Source organism: Atractosteus spatula, chromosome 24 (genome assembly GCF_055471065.1).
Source record: "Atractosteus spatula isolate fAtrSpa1 chromosome 24, fAtrSpa1.hap1, whole genome shotgun sequence".
In the NCBI taxonomy this organism is placed as follows: domain Eukaryota; kingdom Metazoa; phylum Chordata; class Actinopteri; order Semionotiformes; family Lepisosteidae; genus Atractosteus; species Atractosteus spatula.
The window spans coordinates 10,989,903-11,006,056 of NC_142729.1; the positions used below are offsets into that span (position 1 = coordinate 10,989,903).

Genomic DNA, 16,154 nt, shown 5'->3' on the forward strand with positions numbered 1-16,154 from the left:
TCAGGGAAGAAAGGGCTCCTGAGGATGTCACAGAACAGTGGTGGAGAGGACTTGGACATGCAGTTCCTGAGCCCCACCAACCCTTCCGACAGAGAGAGGTGTGCTCACAGAGGAGGGTCAGGCCTGAAAGGGGATCTGCAGTCCCGATTTCTCAATTTTTTCACAAAGAAGTGAGAGGCTGTGAAATTCTCAAAGCAAAAAGCAAATCCTTGATGAGTAGCCCAAGAGTCACAGCTGAAACTGATTCGGGGAGTGCTGCTTACTGCTATTGACATTTCTTCTCGTCCCACCAGATTGCCTGTGCTTTGGTTGAGCCTTTGGCTCATAGATGTAACTGGACTTTTAGATAAAAAAGGATTTGATATCTCACAAGCTGTTAAATGTTTTTTTTTATTTCTCAACAGAACTTTAGTCATAGCATTAAAACTCGCAATGGATTTTGGATACACAGTTCCACTCATATGTATTAGTTAACAGCTAAGACTTGGGCTGTCTAATTATATACTTGATACTTGATGTCTAATGATATACAAATGATGGTTGGGCTGGTAATGTTAATGCTATGCTAGTTAATAATATTAATCCTTTACATCTTTCAATGTCTGGGAAAACAAAGGAATGAGCTATGTTTGGCTGGTTTTGACAGCTCCCGTCCATGGTGGGGACAATGTGCCTACAAAGACTTCCTGCCCTCTCTGCGGACACCCCAGCGTAGAGCATACCTTTCCCACAGCCCCAGGAGCTGCTGGGGGTCTGGGCTCTCAGCCAGCTTGCAGGAATGTGGACCACAATGTTGGCATGTCCAGCACCTGATCCAGCAGGAAGGAGAGCAGTCTTCTGTGCAGATCCCTCTGCCCCAGTTCCCAGAACACTGCAGGCAAGGATACACATCCATTCCTTTTCTTTCTCCTTTCTTTCATCTTGTTCAGTTTTTATGAAGTGATCATAAAAAAACGAGGAACATTGATAATGGAATCCCCAGACGTGAGTCGGCTGCACCATTGGTTAAGATGTCACTAATGATAACAAGGACTGGCTCTGAAGATAATTTATTTTTCTGAGGAAAAACAGAGGAAAATTAACTATTAAGCCTTGATTCTTTGTTAAATTATGTGTTATGTGATGCATTATGTGATAGTTAGCCCACAGAGGAATGATGATATCAGATGGGAATGCAGGCTTTAACTAATCTAATGTAGTCAATGGGACTCTGGATCATGATGATAGAGTTTTTGTAGTTAACAAATTTGTAACATAGGCAGAGATGTGATGTTTTTAAAGTTATAACAATTTGTTGGTGTAATTACTGAGCCTCAATTTGGTGAGTTGCTTTCAGTTGAATCTGGCTATTATCACATTATTATTTTAATATTGTTGCGTCCATTTCAGTGATGCCTTAAATCATATATTCCAACTCACTAACACTTTAAAAACAAAACAGGTGATGCAGTTATTAATATTGTTTTTGAAATATGTTAATATGTTCTCATGAGCTCAGTGCAGGTCTCAGCCTCAGGGCCATTGCTTTTGTCACTTTGTCTCTATAGGAGTGTTGGGGAGCTCCACTCGAGTTGCCTCTCAGCAGAGCTTGATCTCGTGCCCTGGGCAAGGCACCAGCACTGGCAACACAAGTGTCGAGCCCCTGGCGCAAGTCTATGGGCAGGCAGTCCAACACAACAGTCACCCCTACGTCGAGGAGGTGAGTAAGAGGCCTTTATTTCTCTTTGCTTTTGTTTTGAGTTTTTTACAAACAAAACTTTTGAGTTTGAAAATGCTCTGTAGGTCTTTCATTTTTGTGTTTCACCAATGTCCTAGTTTTTTATAATACCTTCTACAGTATATTTATTTATAAACATTTCACATCAAGACATCAATAACAATTTAGACATAAAAAACAATCAAGATTAGTAATAATGTCTCCATCAGTAATGTACTCTGTATACTTTAATGCCATAGCACACAAGTGTAACTAAAGTATATGATGATCAAATCCTGTCTACGTACTGACCTAATATTCACAACTATAGTATTTGAAGCCCTATACAGACAGTATTCTGGAATAGAATATTAGAGTATTTTAGATCTAAAAAATCCAGCCTGGAAAGGAATTGACCCAATAATAACAAACAGCAAAAATCTGTTCAGGGGTTCACTATATAGGAAATAACAATGATACAGGACTAATATGTTTCTTTTTCCATCTATAATATATTTGGTATTTGAGAGATTTGATCATTTTGGGAGCAGCCAGATTGCTTATAATGATCAGGCACAGTTATTTATCTCAGAAATCTCAAAAATTAAAACATTTTAAATTTTTTTGTAGACCTTGGGGTTCAGTATATAGGAAATAACAATGAAACAGGACTAATATGTTCTATTTCCATCTACAGTGGTATTTGCATCTTTGGTATTTGAGGGATTTGATCATTTTGGGACCAGCCAGATTGCCTACAATGATCAGGCACAGTTATTTATCTAAACATTTTTACATTTTTTGTAGACTCTGGTGGATAACTTGTGAAAGCCTTTAGCTTGCTTTTAGAAAACACCTATCAAATCCCTTGCATGGCACTTTCATCTATGTACTGTACTTAATTTTATCAGCAGCATTATAGAGTTGCTGTCATATGGCGAAAGAGTCAAACAGAAACCAACAAAACAACAAAGCCGAAGCTAAACTAAAAACACATAAACACAAAGCAAAACAACAAAACAACAAACCAACAAAACCAAAGCAAAACCAAAGCAAAACCAAAAGCGAAGCAAAAACCAAAGCCAAGCGGGACCGAACTCAAACAAAAGGCCTCTTCTTTCTGAAAACCTCCATGTTTTATACTGAATAAGAAGAGTTGTGATTGGTCGAGAAACTAATTGAAGATGATGTCATATGGAAACAGTGGTGTAATGATGGACCAATGGGGGAGGGAGAACAATCAAAGTCCAAAGTGTGGGACAAAACAACAAAACACACATAGACCACACACTGGGACGTAACAATGGGCTTCCTTCATGATGAGTCATGATACAGTATGTAACAGATCTGAATGCTGTAAGAGTTTATGGACTTGTAAGCCTGTTCACTGGTACCTGTATAAAAAAGGTTCAGCTACTGAGCCATTTTCAGCTACTGAGTCATTTACAACTGACAATACCTTAAACAAAACAGGGAAGGTACACTGATTTAAATTTGGTAATAATTTACAGTAATTCAGTCGGGAAAGCACAGCACAGTGAAAGTGAAAGTCTGCGTAGCTGTTCTGTGTTTGATTCCAGAGTGGGGCCCTCTGTGTGTGTGATTTGAATGGCCTCCCCAAGTTCATGTGGATTTGTACCATGTTCCACACACCCTAAGTCTCTGAATTATCTTTATGTTGTTGTGTGTGAGTGTGTCCTGTACAGGGTGTGCTCTGTACTAACTGGAAGGGCTTTGTGTCAGTATGACCCTGAGCAGGAATAAGCAGTTTTCTTAAGAGACAACTTCTCTAGGGGATTAATGAAGCTTGGATTGAATTTCTGTGAAACTGAAACTCCTTTTTCCTTATCATGTGATGTACAGATAATTTCCTGTTTTTTAGGATCCTCTATCTATATTGATGGTGCCACAATTATGCAATGAAGTTGCTGGCTGATTTTATTTTGTTGCACTTTAGGAAAAATGGCTTTACAGTACCACACAACTGCTACAACTATTGCAAAAAATACAACAAAGGTGCTTGTTGCCTAAAAAGCTTTATTACTATCTATTATATCCTCTATTAAAGCAGAGAGTGTTCAGTGTGTAACAAAAAGTGTATTTCCGATGTGCGTATTTAAAGTTTCCATCTGCTGCCACGTTATGTATTCTATGTAGTATAAAGTTGAAACCATCTTACTAATTAGGGCTAATCCTATAGTTAGTACAAAGCTTATTACCAAACGTCCTTATGCTTGTTTCATCTAATTTTCTTATCTTTCTTAAGCTGCAGCATAGTATACATTTAATATATTGACCTCCCACGTTTTTTAATATTGATTTATTTTCATTTAAATATTCTGTTGTTGGTAACAAGGACAATATATTTAAAATATAAAATCTATTAATATTTAAATACATTAAAATGTATTTAAATGCACCCTAATACTCTATAGGTAAAGAATGTTAATATATATGTTTATAACAACATTAAAACAGCTAAGAAGAAACAAAATCAGAACTAGAAATGACTAGTTTTGCTTTGGGTGTGCTGAAACATGTAGTGAATTACACAACTACCTAACAAGGAAGTAAAGTAAATTCTGAGAAACTTAAAAAAAATACCCAGCATGGATTAAGCAAGTCAGCAGGTCAGCAGGTCATATCCTCCTGTATAAAAATGAAGATTTGTGTTCTAAGTCACCATATAATCAACGATCACAGATTCACTTACAGTAACAGTCCAAATCAGCACCATGCCCCTGTCTGTGAAACACAAGTTGGTTGAGGACTTTGAAACTATTGAAGAATTTTGGGCAAAATATGGAGAAGATTTACAGGTACTTTACAATGCTTTTTTATATATCTTGCAAAAAAATAAATTATCGCAACATAAAAGTAAAATAAAACATGCATATTGGAACCTTTTACAGCATACATGGCATTGTATAGGAAGAAACGTAAAACATTTAACTTTCTGTCAAAGCTCTGGAATTAAATACATGTACTATTTTTGTTTTCCATGCTAGAATACTTTACTATTTATATATTATTCATAATTAATCAAATGCTTAATAAACGCATATAGACTCTGTTTATCCAGTATACTACATTTGAAAATATCTTGGAAATTATGCTGTGTTCACATTCATGAGATTGCCACCCAATCAGTGGTTCCAATCAATATTTAAGAATAGTCTTAAAAGATGTATTGGACAATTTGTGCTTATAAATTGTATACATATGAGCATTTCATTTGTGTAATTTAATTTGATGACAGAGTATCTGCATTAAAAACTGACCGCTGACAGATTGAATTGTGAAATGACTGCTTGTATAGTATTGTATGTATTTAATAGATAAACGATATAGTTTCATCAATCACAGTATTGATAAGCGTGAGGCATGCATGAAGCACAGTTACAAAACAGTGCTGGCAATGCAGACTATTATGTATCAAACTAATCTGTTTGAAGTGTAATCCATGTACAGAAACAGAGGTAAAGGAAGACTTTCTGCTGTCTTTCTGCTGTCTGCCGTCATGCTTTTTTCAGCAGTTTGGAAACTTTGGCATTTGCGGAGTGATTCACAAAACTTTGAAGCAGTCTCAAACTGTCTCTGGGTATTTTAAAAGTCATTCAAAATCCTTTTATACAAAAGCTGGATTTTCCATGCAGTGACATTTATTTTGTGTTACAGCCTGAAGCTGAAAAATTCAAGCAGCAACCTGAAGTGAAAGAGCAACCAAATTATGTGCTTTATGTTTCTCAGAGAGAATATGCAACGATTGACCTTAGTAAAGGTAGAATCCTGAAATATATTTTATATTAAAAAACGTTTTTTTCCATATGAGTTTACATTCCATGAATCTGCAGTTTGTTGGGAAGGAGGTAGCCTTTGTTGTTGTGTTTTCAAAGAAGTTTTGTATTGTTCCTTAGGTATTCTTAATTGCACCACTTCTGTTGAGTTATATTGAGTGATGGTGCTCTAGCTGTTATGCTTTGTAATATAAAGGAAATTACAAAACATAACAAAATAATGAATTTTTTTGACGATTTGTTTATTGTCTTTTATGAAAAAGTGTCAGAATCACTCAAAATAGGGGGATCTGATGAGGGCTTAAGCAAAAGAAATAATGTAGAACAAAAACACAAGTACAACTAAAGTTAGATGATCGTAAAGGAAAGCAAATACATACTGTATAGCCCCATTGCAGGAGAGTTGACTACAGATTTTACAGTTTAAGATGATGGGAAAGAGTTGAAAAGATGGAGATGGGGAAAAAAAGGGGAGCCGAGATGGGGTGGAGCTGGGAAGGATTTTATATCCATTGATGAATGTCATTTAAAAACAGATGACAAAACATGAAATCACTTACCAGTTACAATTTACTCAACGTTTTAATTTTGTGAATAACTTCAAACACATGAGCAGTGACCTGTGCTGTGGACTGATATGGTACTGTAGCTGGGTCATATTTTGGAATAATAATAAAGTTTCTTATAAAGTGGACATTTTGTTACATCAAAAGATGTAATGCCAACCTTGAAATATGACCCCAAAGTACAACTGAACCATCTAGGAATGTTCGTTTCTATACTGAGTCAACAGCACATATCAAGTTCTTTAAAGACAATTTAATACTATTATAGGAGACAGGAAGTGTTAACAAAACTAAAAAATAGCTATTTTTTCATGTTTATATCCATCTTGAATGGATTACAAATAGTGATAATCATTGTTTTACTATAAGGTGAAGTATTTTAAAAAAGCACATAACAAATATAGGGAGAAAAGAAGCCAAACAAAGACTGAGGGGCAAAGAACATTTTGTGACATTTCTTTTCAACTGTTACAGGACCTGTGACTAGAATCGGAAGTGATGAGGCAACCACCTGCCACATTATTGTCCTCCATTGCCCAGGTTAGTTACTGCTTAACTGGAGCAGAAAAGTAAAAGTAGCAAGACATTATTTTTAAAAAGAACTCTACAAGAACATGAAAGCAATGTTTTCTATTTCAGAAAATAGCAACGATTATCTGAAAATAGGTATAAATTAGTACTTTTCTTTATTCTTTCCTTTACATTCTGACAGGACTTTTCTGACATTTGGCTAATCTAGCCTGCCTGGTAGTGAGTACCTAACTGGTCCAAGAATCTAATCTAGCCATTTCCTGAAAGCAGGGACACTTTGTTATACAAAGAGTTTATACTAAACATAAGAATGAGATCAATTAGCTACTTGCAACTAAACAGGAGATGAATGGTTTCCTCTCATTTATAGCCTTCATAGTGTCCTTAGATTTTTTAATTACTTGCTCAGATTTACTTATACACAAGCAAGAATTTATTTTATACAAAACAATAAATATGTTGCTAAACTGCCAAGCTGAACTCTCTTCAGCAAAAAACAGTTCAGCTGTCACACATATGTAGTAGTGTTCTTGATTATTTAGTCATGAGTCACGTTTACCATCCTGCACACCACTGTGCATATTTTACTGTTGTAAGTTTTCCTATCAAAACCTCCTTGGGATATTCTTTCTGCTTTACAGGTAATTGTTTAGCAATGCTATATCTCACACAACCCAACTTCATATGGGTAAAAAACAAAACATTATCAGCATCAAGCTATATATTTTGCTTCAATAACTCACAATACTCTGTCCCTCTGATAGATAAAATAATATAATAGTTGTTTTCACACTGGACATTTCACAATGCCAACATTTACTACTAGCTGACTGCTCTGCTCTTTTTCAGGCACTGGCAAGGTCAGCTTGGCTCACATTGATGGCTCCAAAGTGGGTGTTGGAGTGAAAGCATTGGTTGAAGAGATGAAAAAACAATGCAAGGATTTCTCACAGTATGTTATTACAAATAACAATCCTTATAATAGTCCTACACATCAATATTCTAAGACTAAACAGTAACTGTAATATTATGTGTAGCTCAGGAGTAGCATACATGCAGAAAGTAAATTTCTTTGCACATTTATGGTGCTGACTATTATACTCCAGGTCTTGCTTAGTTAGAGAGATCTGATGAAAGTATCCATCCATCAATGTAGTAGTCAGGATACAACCTGGACAGGACACCAGTCCATCACAGAGTACACAAACACAGACAAACGTGCTCACACCAGAAGGAAACCCACACAGACACAGGGAGAGCATACAAACAGCACCCAGGTCCAGAACTGAATGCAGGGCCCCAGCAATACAAGCCAGCAATGCAAACCATTGTGCCACCCTCTGCTGAAACCATGCTTCACAATTTTACAACTGGTGGCCGACTTTAAAGAAAAGTTTTTTTTTACAACAGGCTGGATCTCTACATGGTTGGGGGATTCTTTGATAAGAAAGGGATTTCCCATGACAACACCATGAAACTGCTTTGTGAGTGAAATTGGCTTAACATTTGTTACAGGCTGTAACAGTGTAATTCAAATTAGAATCTTATCAGATCATAAACTTTGATGTTATGTATAAAGTCGTGGTCTCTATTATAAATTTTACTTTTGAATTTCAGACCAGAACATAAAGTTATAAATTGTTCCTATAAGCATAGCAAAACTACAGGAAATCAAAGGTGCATGTTTTTTTTTTTATTAAAACATTGTGATGGCTTGCTTATCTTCAGAGATTAATTTCATGATCCACATATCTCACAGATCTAAAAACAGGATTAGTGGAGTGGATGGTTCGAAGGTGCACAAACAAAAACAGAAATAAATCTATCAATCAATCCATTGACTATTTGCTTCACACAATGCAGGCTTACAGAGCCTTACAGCCAGCAATTCGCACAAGTTGGGGTACACCCTGGTCAGGACGCCAGTCCATCACAGGGCACACACAGACCCATAGAGGCAGAATACACATTTTAACAGACTTTCTTACAGGTATCCTTCCTTTCTCATTGGTGTAATTGCAGGTGAATTTATGAAGCAAGACTGCCAAATTGAACTTCAGCTGGCCTGTGTGTCAGGTAATACTGCAGACCCAGAAACCATGTGTAAACTTTTTCATAAGGAACATGTGGATTGGTTTCTCAGTCTCCCACAAGGTGGCTCCAGGCTTATATTTTCCTTTTTTTTTTTTCTAGAGATGAATGATGTTAACAGACAGGGGAATCACTGGCCAGTGGTATATGGTGTAGGTAAGACCATTAATGCATTTAAAGCTATGAATACAGACTCAAAAGACATGCAGAAAGAGCCTAATCAAATTATTATTCAGCATTAAATGAGGAGAAACAGAATTGAATATGTGAAGGAAGGATATGTCAAAATTGCCTAAATGTTATAACAAACTGCACAATTACTTTCAGAATTCTTGAACAGTACATATAAGGTAAGAAGACACTGTCAAGCTTGGACTGGGACTGACTTTCATCCCACCGTTGCCAATGGCAACCCCAGCACTTGCACGAGCCCACAACCAACTACTGAGCATGTGCACACAAGGCCGAGGAGCCTGTCAGTCAGACCCACATTCTAGCCATCAAAGCAGGTCTTCATCAGTTTAACAAACTGCTTATTTAAGGCAGCTCATTCCATTCTGTGTGTCTGTGCATGCCAATGCTTCACTTTTCTCCTGAAAAAAAAAATACTCCTACTGGACCACTGATACAGTGGAAATCATTTTTTTCTTTTTTTCTGCCAGTGCTCTCTGGATTCTCCAAAGGCAGTTCACCATTTGTTTGACCAGTGGTATCCCATCTTCCAGCAGTTCCATCTTTTTCCCCAATGGGAGCCTCATCCATTTTTATGACATTCCTCTCTCATTTTTACCTTATTCCCTCTTGCTTACTTTCAGACAGTCTATTACTTTAGCCCTTTACACCACATTACCTGTCTGCCCACATTTTCTCTCTCTCTTTGTTTCCAGACATGCCCAAAGTTATTCGCTTGGGCTTCAGCCAGTCCCCTGGCTGCAGCTATTTTTTTTTTAAAAAAAGCTACAGTATGACACTCTGAGTATGAGTATCTGTATAATGCCTGATAATTGAAAGACAAGATTGTCTTGAGTTTTGTTCTGATTCCAGCCACTAAAAAGGAGAACTGAGTGAAAGATCTCAGGAAATCACCTCATATTTGCTTTAGATAATAGCCAGGCTTTCTTGGCACATTAAAATGTCATGTATGGGGTAACAGTTTATTCAGAACTACTTTTTGCTTTGAATCCAAAGTACAACACCTAGCAATTATAATGGGTGTCAGGAAACTTTTCCTCCCGGCTGCAGGTTCTTTTTATCTCTCAGAACTACTAGTACATCCACAGACCAGACAAGACAGTAATCATCTAAAATATCATATTTTATTACAGTATTCTGATCTTCCCATCACATAAACATAACACCCAACACACACCCAATGCAAAGAGCACATGATATGACTCACTCATAGAGCAGTCAAGGGTTCCAGTTAGCAGAACAAATGACCCAAATGATCAGTCTGTCACTGCTTCTCTCCGGAACCTGCCTGTGTCTCCTTACACCACAGTGAACATCCCTAGAGGGATTGGATTCATCCTCAGAGGGATTGGAAGTGTGCCTGTGATGTCTTGGGTAGAGGCAGAGCTAACTGCTCAGGCCTCATTGAAGAACTGGCTGAACAAGATGGGGAGGTTTACATACATTGTGAATTTACACCCTGGTCCAGAACCCCCTTCAGGTAACAGGCACAGTCAAAGCTGCCTTGAAACCCCACCCCACTAAAGTGTGTGGTAATTACCTGGCATCTGAGCTATGTGGACCTTTGGTCAGGGTAAGAAGTTCAGAGAACAAGGTGGGAAGTTCAGAGACCAAGGCATTGCATTAACACTTAGGGCGACACTGCCCATTCAATGACCACTTATGACCAATCAGCCCCAGGCATCTTTTGTCCCACACCCATTATTTTTCACTCTGTGACAAAAATAAGGCAGAAGAACCAAACCAAGGGGAAAATTTAGGAAATTAAGGTCACACAGTGTGAAAATGACTCAACCGTCTTACCTTTATTGACATCTGCCTACAAGAAATAATTGCAGCTCTCATCACCAATCGATTTAAATAATATCTATTTTTCCTTTACCTCCATCCTCTTTCTAGGTGTGAAGATGGATGGTAACTCTTTTCACATCTATCCAGCTACATTTCCTGATAAGGGCCCTGATGCCACTCTGAGAGGAGCAAGACTGACAGTCGACAAGATGGTATAAAAAGCCGTGTCATAGTACCGTCTGGGTGATCTCAGAAGCTGCTCAAAAAGAAGCAGCAACACTTTGCGGCCCCCACACATTCTGAAACACAGAATCACAATGCACGTAGAAAAGCATTGTGTTTAAAAATACCGGAGGATATTGTGAGCGTATAGTACAGTGGGTCATGTTGACCACTGGTTACTAGAAATGATCAACTCAGGCAATATCCTTAAAGGAAAGTGTCAGTGTTTTCAGAATACCCCTTTTATATAGTCTGATGACTTATCATTTGTTTCCATTAGAGTATGACATTGGTGTTTTTTTATTTCAAAATCACTGTGCGCTGAAATGCAAATAAGATTTTAAATGAACTTGGAGGAAATTGCAGATTTACAGATATTAAATGTGGTCTTCTTTTTCAAAATAAATGAAGATTTTGCACAAAAAATACCACCATAGATACTGGTGCAGTGGGAAGTATTGCCTCCATCTTTTTTGCCTATAGGATGGTCTCAATGGCGGCTCAGAAACAGGAAACAAAATTGATTTGAAGATGCACCTGAGTTGACATGTTGGATACAGATACCGAAAAATCAGTTAATTTTGAAACCTAAATTAAAACAGATAGCAGGACTTCCAAATTTTTGGCAATTATTTTTGCCATCAAAATGCGTGTTTTGTGTGATTGGCTTTGATTTACAGTCTGGATCCTGACTATGATTCACCAGTCATTATGTACAGGCATTGTCTTACGCTGGGCAAAGCTATATCTTACACGGGTCAGCAGCCTGTGTCATTAAACAGTCTTTGTCCTCTAACACTGATTTTAAAAGTTTGTATTCTTAATATGTGGTATTATATTTGTATGAATAGAAGTTTTGACAATGTTGGGGCACTTTAGAAACTATTGGGGCAGTTAATAACTAAAACTTTGTTTTCCAACAACCTTTGCAGAAAATGTTTTAGTAACATTATACTGTTCTAAAATGCAATGAGTACAGAGGGTTTATAGATTTATTTATGTGGATCAAACATTGTTTAAGAAAGAGGAGAACACCATCTATATTTATTTTTTGCTCATTTGAGGCTTACTTAAATATCACCTAAAGCCTATTGGTAACATGCACATTTGTCTGTGTAGAAAAAGGCTTTAATGTTTTAAGTTAAAAGTTCTTTGGTATAAAAAAATGCACATCTATATATATATTTAGGTGCAACTGTTATTCATATTCATCAGCAAAATTTGTATTCATATTGATTGAACATGTATTTATAGAGGTTTTGTATAATATCTTGATAAAATACATTGTAAAATATAATGATTTAAGTAGCTACAATAAAGACTATTTCGTTGGAATCAGTAGAAATCATCAGACTTTTACAGTAAGATAGTGGTGTTGACAGAAAGGCTTGTACCAGTGCTTTGCATTTACTTGTAGTTCCAGAAGAATAAGTTGGAATTTTTTTATGTTTATTCTGTAGATGCGTAGAGTGTACGACACTGAGAAGAACATGCTGATGGTTGGACCTTACAACTTCTTTGAAAATATTTTGAAGACTGACGATGACAGCCGTGATTTGACAGATGAGGAGATACGAAGGGTACATTTGATCTGTTGATATCTGTTTATATATGATGCCAAGTCTGACATCTAGATTTGATTTCTACATGTGTCCTCACACACTTTTAATCTTTGTCATATATACATAAAATAAACTCAGAAATACTATTTCTGTGTATGTTTGGCAGTAGAAATGTGGTTTAAAAACAATAAGGTATTCATTTTTTAATCTTTGATTACAAGTATCCCTTCTGAAAATATTAAAGAGGGTATAAGTATTATCCTTATTTTGTTCTATAACAATGACTTCAATAACAATCATTCTGAAATATCAAAGTAGTAAGAAACAGCTTCACAGAAATAGGTAATAGGTTTATTCCATGCTGAAAAAAGAAAGAGAACACAACGTTTCAGCCGTGGAGCCTTCTTCAGGTGTACAGTACATTTCACTTGGGAAATTTACAGTTTCACGAAGATATGCTCAAAAGGGATCTCAATGTTAATTTAGATGATTCTATTAAAGACTATAAAGGAATGAGTTAAAAATAAATTATAGCATACAAAGTGAAATTTAAACTTAGGCATGTTATGATTAAATCTTACTATGCACTAATCAGACTTAACTTATAGTAGTAGAAAGAGTTCAAAGTGTACCAAATAAAATGGTTACTGATCTCAGGGGTCTGCTTTCCTGTCATATAAAGACAGGTAAAGAAGTTGAATATCTGTAAGTTTTTGATGCAATACCAGTTTTGTCAATAATTTGCATTCAACTACAGAAGACTAAAATTATTTGTTTTGAAATTCCAGCTCATCAGGCCATACATTTATTAACCCCTCTAAGGAGTTAACGGCTACCAAAATAGCAGGAAAGGCTTGAGTATAAAAGGAAAACAATGGGTTTCTTTAATCATCTGCTGAGTTAATCACATGAGCTACATGTGATTTGACTGACTGATTAGATGTGTGGATAAATGATTTAAGCTTGGGATTGTCTACAAAATAAGCAAGTCAGGCTCTGCAGCTACAGTATTTCACAGACAGGTGTCAGTAATATTATTTGTCTGAAAATGTTTTATATGTATTGACAAATACTACTGTACTAAATACAATAGGAGCAGACGTGTAAAGAACAGAACCAGTTAAGTAAAGGACTTGACATATCAATACAACCATAATATGACCATAATCAGAATATTATGATATAATATAATGTACATGACATTCATTCTGTTTTCATATTTTCTACAGGCTTTTTCAACCTCACCTCTTGTTGAAAGGCCAGAATTCGTCCAAATGAAAAAGGAGCAGTACAAGTATCTTGCAGACCATTTGAAGCTACAAATAATACCCAGTGTTCCTATTGGATATATAATGAACCATGGAAAATGGATTCCATGCACTAACTAAATAACACATTATCAAAGAAAATAAGTGACACGACTGCATTTACTTCCCAAGTCCCTCAACTAAAAGAATGTTACTAAAATTCAAAGAGTGATGGGTCAGATCACTTAATGCTTTTGATCACAAAAAATAAAAAGAATGTTGATTTCTTTCCTGCTACATTTACAAAAATAAAGAGGATTTTGAAAATAACTTGTTTTAATTATGAAAAACTAATTGATGGCTTCTTGATAATGATTGCTTATTGATGGTGTAGTGTGCTCTCACAAGGCACCAGTTCTGTAGGGTTTGGGCATTTACAGGGACAATTATTAATTGTAGCCGTAAATCACAAAATGATTCTTTTGATGGCCTTAGAATCCAACCATGCGATATAACTCAAACAACGCACACACATACGGGTATTAATACACGAGGATACATTTATTAATACATAAAATATGCATATAAACCTTACAGATCTTATTGTGAGGGTTCTCAGAATACAAAAGGTATATATTCATTCAGTTACAAAGAGTTACACATATCAAGAGGACATACGTTCAGTATATCATTCACTTAGACCGTTTCGTAAATTAACTTGGTTATAACTTCTACATTGGATACTCGAAACAAGTACATAACTCTTAGGAATTAAATTGATATCAACTGGTTGGGATAACAATTGAATTCTCGAGCTGTAATGCAGTGAAGTTGAATACTCATCCATTCATTGGGGGTTCAGATCTCCTGCGGGCTCTCTGGCTCCATGCCAGGCTGTGCTGTGCGGCTTGCGACGGTGCGCTGCTGATGCTCACTGACCGGCTAGTTAGTGTTGGCTTTAACTAGCAAAGTTTGTGCACAGGAGAAAAGATGACTGTGGGTCCCAGCAGGTCAGGAAGAGGACCGGTTCGTTCCTGATGAAGCGCTAGTTCTGAATAGTGATTCAGCTGTCCACAGTTCCGACCTGTTCATGAGGCTTGCTGCTGATGCTAACCTCGGGTGGATCCTCTGGTTACTCGTGGCAACCTCCGCTCTAGACTCTTAGAACAAAGGAAAGTTCTGGCACTCGGACACACTGGCCGTTCCGTGGTTGTCCGGGCTGAGTCTCAGGATGGTCAGGAGGCGCGCTGCGAGAATGTCCTGCCCTTGGGAGCCTTTCTGCTCCTGGGCCATCCTGTCCTGGAATTGTCTCAAACCCCTGGAATAGTCCTACTAGTTCTCCTTCTCCAGGCTCTCTGTTGCCTGTTTTTACCTGGAGGAACTTCAGCTCGTTCATTGGCTGAAAGTTTAATGGGCATCAGAGTCCCACATGGGTTACTCGGCCCTACCAGTCCCTGATTGGTTGATCAAGGTGAGATATGAGTCATTTACTCCTGACACTTAGGAATGCAGTCCAGATGTCCATCTGGCACTCCCTAGACAGATAGACGCCAATGGATGACCATTGATCATGATAGCCAGGCTTAGCTAAGTGCATCCCCATTTGGGAGCTGTCCCTTATCAAAAGAAAACATCTTTAAATCAGCCTGCATGAATAGCTTCTCTGTGGCTGCACCACAGAGATGAACAGAGAGATGGGGCCTCATTTGGGAAAGCACAGCAACACTTAATTCTGTCCTTAAACAAGCATTGCCGCTACATATCCCCCCTTTTTGAAGGTCACGAGGTCCTGAGGCGTTGTTGCCTTCAAAACGAAACAGAGTTAAGTGATGTCCCTTGTCATTAGAACATTAACCTTAAATGTCCACATTACTTCTCGAGAATTCATACCGGAACCAGCATTGGGAACTAACAGGATGAATAACATCTGGAGTATGTATAAACACGGTAGGAGACATTATCTCAGTCTAGGAATTACACATCAGGAAGTTCACTGTCAGTATCTGATACCTCTGTAGGCTGATATTTGGGCTAGAAGTAACTTCCTTTCTTTTGACATGCTACCTTTGACTCATTCATGCTACCCGGAGTACATCTTGATGTAAGAGTACAGCATTCAGAGTACACTGTCAGTCATGATCTAGCTTCCCAGCAGCAGTGTTACAATAACACCGGTTCCTGTTCCCAGCCCCCCTGATGAACCACAACACCTGTGTTGGGCACCTGCTAGGGTGGTTTGGAGGTTTGTTCCATTAAAGCAAACTCAACTACCTGTACCTCTTCGGGGCTTACTGTTTCTTGGATTTCTATCCAATTCAATAGTGTGGCACCTGAAGGCATCCACGACCTCAAGTTTGGTCTTATATTGTCTGGTTCCAGACCGTACAGTGTTAAGTCCAAGCTGCACTATGGCCTCCTCGGTAACTTGCAGGAAAACTGATTGGTTAGGTAGCTGGATT

The 16,154-nt window shown here is 37.5% G+C and overlaps 1 protein-coding gene across 1 annotated transcript; it reads left to right on the plus strand.

The window, feature by feature from the left end:
- Positions 1 to 4,378: 4,378 nt before the first annotated feature.
- LOC148815889 (protein N-terminal asparagine amidohydrolase-like) lies at positions 4,379 to 14,022 on the plus strand. Its single transcript, XM_088904844.1, has 10 exons — positions 4,379 to 4,515; positions 5,375 to 5,477; positions 6,534 to 6,599; positions 7,440 to 7,542; positions 8,001 to 8,074; positions 8,613 to 8,666; positions 8,784 to 8,837; positions 10,773 to 10,876; positions 12,347 to 12,466; positions 13,678 to 14,022. The coding sequence occupies exons 1-10, from the start codon at positions 4,432 to 4,434 to the stop codon at positions 13,834 to 13,836; spliced, it is 921 nt and encodes a 306-aa protein (XP_088760970.1). The 5' UTR covers positions 4,379 to 4,431; the 3' UTR covers positions 13,837 to 14,022.
- The last annotated feature ends 2,132 nt before the right edge of the window (positions 14,023 to 16,154 follow it).

Bases quoted from the DNA above. Each gene is read 5' to 3' on its own strand.
- LOC148815889 (XM_088904844.1), top strand. From the start codon at position 4,432: ATGCCCCTGTCTGTGAAACACAAGTTGGTTGAGGACTTTGAAACTATT. The intron at 4,516-5,374 runs GTACTTTACAAT...TTTGTGTTACAG, and splicing joins AATATGGAGAAGATTTACAG to CCTGAAGCTGAAAAATTCAA. The intron at 5,478-6,533 runs GTAGAATCCTGA...CAACTGTTACAG, and splicing joins AACGATTGACCTTAGTAAAG to GACCTGTGACTAGAATCGGA.